The following is a 7,380-nucleotide window of genomic DNA, read 5'->3' on the forward strand; positions in this document are numbered from 1 at the left end:
GACCAAGTCTCAGTGAAATACTGTTTTTTCACAATCCTCTATGATGCCTGTAAGTCCATCATTATGTGTATTTTGGTGTGATTGAGTGGCAATTTTTCTCTGCAGATGTCGAGGTTGTAGGATGTGACATCATCTGAAATGCACAGTTGAGTTTAGAGTTACAATGTGCCTCCTTCCATTTGTTTCTGTAAAAACAATTTTAAAACAGTTTATGAAGCCCAAAAGTAGTATATGAGCTCTTCACAATGTTATGTTAATGCATAAACCCAAGTAATAAATACATTTTAAAAAGAAAATAAATAAATATAACAATATGGAACATAAATTCAATATCTTTGTTACTTAGTGGAGATGGAGAAAGAAGTATCCTTAACTGACAGAGCTGGTCGCACTTACGTTCTCTTAAATTAAAAAGAGAAAAAGACATGATTGGTAGGAAACCAGTTAAAGTTTGAAAGTTAAAAATAATAGACATTTTAAGAAAGAAATAATTTACCCGTTGAGAGTGTGTTGACAGTCTGTGTAGCTGGATGACTGAGCTCCAGAAAATCAGTAATGAGCTTTCTTTTTTTAGAGTGTAGCCTGTAGGGATTTATATTAAAACAACAACAACAAAAGCATGTTGTGTGAATTAGGTAAATGTGAAAGTATTGAGAGGCAAAACACATGCATGTTAACACAACATTCTGCGATTTGTCTGTTTACTGTTTTATTTTCATATTTTTCTTTTTAGCATCCGTGTTCTTCAGAGATGAAGTTCTTTTGTTTGACTCTGCTGATTATTAGTGGAATTACAGTTTCAAGATCAGGTAATTTTTCACACGCATGTAAAGAGCTGAAGTGTGTTCATGTCTATTCATTGTCTAGGTGAGCTATAGTTTATTTATAATTATAGTTAATAGTTTATATGATAATGACCAGCTCACTGTAAGTTATGCCATTTATTACATGGTTACTTACTAACTTAATGAAAATGAAACTTTTGATCTGAGCTGAAATAATTTTTTTTACTTACTTGCGGTGTTCGAATTATACCGTGGCTTTTGGGGGAGCCCACATGTTTTTTTTTATAACGGGGGGGGGGGGGCAGTTACTGTTTGGGGGGGGGGGGGACAGTTACTGCTTTACATGGGATCACTGTAGCCCTAAAGTCTCATTCACCCTTGTGCATATTTAAATATGATGACTAGTTATGGACTACTTTTATGATATGCCCTTTTGATGGTTAACAGTTCAGCTGACAGTAGGTTCACTTTTAATTAGACCTGCTTTCTTTCTCTTGTAACAGAGCGGTATGAAGTAGTGGGAGCTGCAGATACTGTGTTTGCTGTAGCTGGTGAAGATGTGATTCTGCCCTGTTCAGTCAAACCTCTAATGAGTGTTGTGAACATGAGAGTGGAGTGGAATAGATCTGATCTGAGAGGTTCACTAGTGCATCTCTATGATGACCATGAAGACAGAAACACAGATCAGATTCAGTCCTACAGAGGGAGAACAAAACTGATCCATCAAGAACTACAGAGAGGAGATGCATCACTCAAACTCGCATCAGTCCAAGTCTCTGATGAAGGACGTTACAAGTGTTTTATTCAGTCCAAATCCTGGTTTGATGACACCACTGTTGATGTTAAAGTTGAAGGTGAAACCAATGAAAGCTAACATTTAATGAGTTTAGTCATGATGTGTGTTGTGTATGTTGCTGTTTTATGATATTGTTTTTTGCTCTTGTCAGCAGAACAGAAACAGATTTATAGACAGAAAAAGTTCACTCAATGAATGTTCTTCTTGTTGATCTGTAGCTTTAGGAACTCCTCCAGTGATCACTGTTGATGGATTTGATGATTCAGGAGGGCTTCATCTACAATGTGAATCTGAAGGTTGGTATCCTGAACCTGTTCTTGAGTGGCTGGACAGTAAAGGAGTCAGTTTGAGTTCAGAAACTACAGAGACACACAGAGAAACAGACAGATTCAGTGTGAAACACACCATCACTGTACATGAGAGAGACAGTACATATCACTGCAGAGTCAAACTGAGGCATCACATGCTGGAGGCACTAATAATCAGCTCAAGTAAGTACTGGGTTTGATTATGTATTTTATTTTTTTCACATGTGGTTTGAAAATATTAATTATAATTATTAATGTGCTGCTGAGTTGAATTAGGTGTGTTTAATTAAGCGTAAAATGTGCGTCGTTGGATGGCCACTTTTTCCGTTCATATGTTTAATCAAATAGTAATAAAGGTTTTACTAGACACAATGTGCTCAAGTCATTTTGTTTTACAGGTAATATGTTTGATTCTTGGAAGGCACCAGTCAAACTGATTTCAGTTATAGTTGTGGTCATTGTGATTGCTGGAATTGCTGGATTACTGATAGCTGTGCTTGTTCATAAAAATAGAGGTAAGGTTCATCTGTCAAGATTAGGGTTGGGTATCGTTTGAATTTTTATCAATTCCAATTTCGATTCTGCTTATCGATTCCCATTCTTATAGATTCCAAGTGGTTAAAACATAAAAAATTAAGTCAAACATTTAGATATCAAACATATTTATTCTTTGTCTTAAGTAAATTGCCGGAATTCTGCTGTGTGTGAATGCAGAATGAAGATTACCGGTATGAGCACTTACGAGTTCAGAACGCGCTGGCGTAGACCTCTACTCCGGGCCAATCCAGAACATTCTGACGCAGATGACGCATTTACTCTGTGCTGTGTTTGAAGTCGTGTAATGCAATGTCTCTGGGCCAAAAGAAGCTGCATGAATATGAACATTTGACACAAAAAAATGAAAACATCAACAAAAACACTGATTTACTCCTCCATGTTTACAAACACAACACCGGGATGTGCAGCCGTTTAGAGGTCATTTCTGTTTAAACATTTCACAGAATTTACCGGTAATTTGAAACCGATGTGTGAATGGTTCTTTACCGGAAAAAAGATGGCACGCCATTGCCTGTGTGAACAGTGCTATTTTGAATTGACCGGTAAAGTCGTTCCGGTAATTTTACGGCAATTTACTGGTATTACTGTGTGAAAGGTGCTAATGACTCACTCATTACTGGATGAATCAGTGTTTTTGAATGAATCTCTTGAATGAATGATTCAAAGACAAATACATTTTTAACAGCCACTTTTCGCCACCTAAAAAAAAAAGATGCGCACACAGGAATTGATAGGTGGAATTGAAATTTCAATTTTACAACAAGTATTCGATTCCTGACCTTAAGTATCTGATTCTGGAATTAGAATTGATTTTCGATTCCCATCCCTAGTCAGGATTATGTTCTGTGTTCTGTTTCCTGGGCTGCGTTCCACTTCGCTTTTAGACACACACTCGCAAGCTTCCCTAAACACTTTCCCTCAGGGGAATCCCTGCTGCCATTGTTCCACTTCATAAAGTGGATGAGGGAAATGTATATGGACAGACCCTCACCCCTCGATTTTGACTGAGGAAGTGAGTCCACTTCATACACTTCAGGCTGCTCCATAGACCACAATGCAACATGATTGTGACATCACAGCAGATCACATTTAATTTATCCCCACCCCAAACATCTCTATGAATTAAAAAAAAAATTATATTTAAAACAGCTCAAGCATACATCTATACATACAAAATGCTGCATCAAACTAATTTGTTAGGGAAAATGTAAATAATAAATCAGGTGTAAGTCATCATGGTCTTAGGGCGTTCCAATTCAACCCATTACAATGGTTCCTCCAGCAGTGGAGAAGTGGGGACTCGTGCAATGTATTAAATGACGTACATATGAGTCAACGAGACAGAGTGAAGTTAACAAGGGAAGGGCTTAAAACGAACTGGAACGCAGCCATTGTGTTGTCAGTGTCCGTGTCATGTGACCCAATTTTCCCTGTGTGTCTGATTGTTGCATTCAGTTTATCTGTTGTCCAGTTAACTCATTAGTTCCTCATTTAGTCTTGTCTTGTGTACGCGCCGATATAGATGGCGGCGCGTTCACACGCTGCGACTTCTCTCTCTCCCGACAGAAAGGTGTTTTCGTGTTTTTTTGTCTTGTGAGTTGCAGTGTTTTTGTACGCATTCGTCGCGTCTATTTGTTTCAAAGCGCGCATATAGTCGTGAGTGACTCTCCCACTCCCCCCTCCCAAATACACACACACACACTGTCACTTTAATCAGTCTGAAATAAGCTCTTTTGCACTACAAATAATTTTTTTTGCACTACAATCACTATATCTGCATTGTTGTTTACTTTACTGGTTTGCACTCTATCTTCCATATGCCTTGTGCTTTATATATATATTTTTACATTTTACCTTATTTGTATATTTGTATAGTTGTATTTTGTATTTTGTATTTAATCTGTATTTATGTTATCTGTATGCACCCAAGGGTCTGAGAGTAACGCAATTTCAATTCTCTGTGTGTATGTACTGTACATGTGGAAGAATTGACAATAAAGCAGACTTGACTTGACTTGACTTGACTTGTGTATATATGCTCCTTGTGTTCCTGAGTTCCTTTGTCCATGTCAGTGTTACAGTCTTGTGTGATTCGTTGAGTGAGTTTTGAATTAAAGACTATTCTTTGGATTATTCATCTTTGTGCACTACTTACACTACAATTACCCATGACATCATCTGTTTTCTCATATTTAATACATGAACTGTAAATACATTATATATTAATGTTTATTACAAATGTGCTTATAAAGTTTTCCATTGTGACAACTTACCCCCTACAACACTTTATCAGAATCAGAATTAGCTTTATTCGCCAGGTGTGTGCAAACACACGAGGAATTTTTTGTGTTTTTTTTAAGGTGCTCCTGGTACATACATACATGCATACATACATACACATCTGACATGAGAACAGAAAAAAAACATTTAAATAGTAAAACTTAACAATAAATAATGTGTATGAATCTGGAACAGTAGATTTATGTACAGATTTGTGCATTATTTACTCTATATAGATCTGTATAAAAAAAGAGATATGCATATGTATTTACATAATACTTGAGAAAGAGGCAATAATTAAAGATGTAGAATGAATTACGGAAATGAATTACAGAACACAGGTAAGGATTCATGTGTTAGCTGTTTAAGCTGGAGATGGCATGGGGGAAAAACAGGCAGTTTTTATGCCTAGATGTTCTAGTGCGCAGAGATCTGTAGCGTCTGCCTGAAGGGAGAAGTGCAAACAGGTTGTGTCCGGGGTGAGAGGGGTCTTTGATGATGTTACCTGCCCGTTTCTTTTTCTTTTTCTTTTCTTTTTTTGAATGACCCAAACCAGACAGTTATAGAAGAGCACAGAACCGACTCAAGTAAAACTGTGTCATCTGTGCCTGTGGCAGTTTGAACTTTTTCAGCTGACAAAGGAAGTACAACCTCTGCTTAGCCTTTTTCACAATGGAAAAATTCTGCAGTAATGACTTTAAGTTTTGAACAGACAAAAAAAAAAAAACGCCTTAGGAAATATTCACTGAAGTTAAATGTGTGACAACTTGCCCCAGTCTACCCTTTATAGATAAAATATAATGTTACAGGTCCCAGGCAAAATGTACCTTAAAATATATATTAATAAATATAATTCTATCTAAAAATAAAATAAAAAGTATAAAAATATATAATATTGCAACCTAAACTTGAAATTTATCAAAATTGATCAAATTGATGTTGTATTTTATAGTTCCTATATAAGAAACAACATAATTTCTTTCATAATGTGTTTTTCTCTTGTCTCTTTATTTAGAACTTTCTACAGACTTTCAATTTTTACAGAGTCAGAAGAGCCATATACAAGATGGTGAATTTATATTATTTTCATTATTAATGGGTATTTACAATATATTTTTATCAACAAAATATTACATTTGTTTTGTTTATCTTATAGAAAATACTTGTAGCTGAATGTGTGGTGTCTAAAATTATTAATATAAAAGAAATATTTTATGACCCCATGCTTTCCCATCTGTTTTTAGTGATCACGTATTTAAGAAAACATAAAGGTGAGTAAAAAGTGTAATTTAATAATTTAATCCAAATTCATTACTGAGCTCATTTATTGTAATTTCAGAGATTACAGTAAGAGTGAAATTTTTTTAAAGCATATATATATATATATATATAGTCACATGTTAAGTAAATCTAAAGACTGAGTAGATGTGTCTAAACTTTTCACTGGCACTGTACATCTGCTAAACTTTTTCTTTTCTTTTTTTTACAGTGAATGTGATTCTGGATGCTGATACAGCTCATCCAAGTCTCAATGTGTCTAGTGATGGGAAACAAGTGAGAGATGGAAACACACGACTGGAAAGAGTGGACAGGGAAGAGGAGCAAAATGACAAGTTTGATAAATATCTTGCTGTCCTTGGGAAGGAAGGGTTTTCTTCAGGGTGTTTTTACTATGAGGTGCAAGTGAAGGGACAACCTGTGTGGGATTTAGGAGTGGCCAGAGAATCCACTGAGAAAAAAGGGTCTAGCATAATGAATCTTCTCAAAGGATACTGGATTGCGGGTCTGAGATATGAGAAGTACATGTATCTGTCTTATAACTTTTATAACTCCCCAGAAGTACTTTTTTCTCTGAGAGTGAAGCCCCAGAGGGTCGGTGTGTTTGTGGATTATGAGAAGGGTCAGGTTTCCTTTTACGATGTGGAGTCCAGCTCTCATATCTACTCTTACACTGATCAGTCTTTTGATGAGAAACTCTATCCATTTGTTAGTTTGGGGTATGACAGTAATGAAATCTCTACACCACTGATTATCTGTGATGATTACTGATCAGTGAAAGAATTTACACGAACAACTGAAAAAAAGTGTAAGAGCAATGAAAACAAAATATTATTTACAGTACCAGTCGCAAATTTGTACAAAGGTATTTTAATGGTTTACATAATCTTAAAAAATGTATTTGTCTTGCTGTACTGTATATGTGTAATGTGCCTTTTTATCAATTTTTTTCTGTCTAAAAGGGGCAAAAAAATAAATGACAAGTAAAGCAAAAACAAACAAGCAATCAGAAATCATAAAGGGGATCCTAGATTTGTGTCTTCCATTTTAAAACCCACCAGCTGCCACTGCACTTGTGTCATTTGACAATCCAACTGCATTATTTTCTCAAAGTTTTGAGATGTTGAGCAGAATATCTGGAATTCTGTCATCCGTATAAAGTGGAATATGGTGTGTTTTTTTTACTGTTGTACTTGGTACTGTTGTACCAAGCCCCTGAAATACAAAAAGGTCTCATAAAAATAGTCCGTACAACACACAAGCACTGCACTCTAAAACAAACGTTTTGGCACTCGCACATGCACGCTAAACAGACGGAGCGCAATAATTCTGAGTCAAATATGCATTTTGCTAAAATATTAATTGTTGGACATTA

General features: G+C 35.8%; 1 protein-coding gene across 1 annotated transcript; it reads left to right on the top strand.

Annotated features, from left to right (window-relative positions):
- The first annotated feature begins 751 nt into the window (after nt 1–751).
- LOC107550226 (butyrophilin subfamily 1 member A1-like) lies at nt 752–6,776 on the top strand. Its single transcript, XM_016231466.1, has 6 exons — nt 752–809; nt 1,289–1,639; nt 1,800–2,072; nt 2,288–2,404; nt 2,497–2,526; nt 6,217–6,776. The coding sequence occupies exons 1-6, from the start codon at nt 752–754 to the stop codon at nt 6,774–6,776; spliced, it is 1,389 nt and encodes a 462-aa protein (XP_016086952.1).
- Nucleotides 6,777–7,380: the final 604 nt, after the last annotated feature.

Source organism: Sinocyclocheilus grahami, unplaced genomic scaffold, assembly GCF_001515645.1.
Source record: "Sinocyclocheilus grahami isolate Dianchi unplaced genomic scaffold, SAMN03320097.WGS_v1.1 scaffold393.1, whole genome shotgun sequence".
Lineage (NCBI taxonomy): Eukaryota > Metazoa > Chordata > Actinopteri > Cypriniformes > Cyprinidae > Sinocyclocheilus > Sinocyclocheilus grahami.

What these genes read in the sequence shown, in the direction of transcription:
- LOC107550226 (XM_016231466.1), top strand. Translation starts at nt 752, where the DNA reads ATGAAGTTCTTTTGTTTGACTCTGCTGATTATTAGTGGAATTACAGTT. An exon ending in TGTTGATGTTAAAGTTGAAG is followed by an intron (nt 1,640 to 1,799) that starts GTGAAACCAATG and finishes GTTGATCTGTAG; the next exon opens with CTTTAGGAACTCCTCCAGTG. An exon ending in GCTTGTTCATAAAAATAGAG is followed by an intron (nt 2,405 to 2,496) that starts GTAAGGTTCATC and finishes CCATTCTTATAG; the next exon opens with ATTCCAAGTGGTTAAAACAT.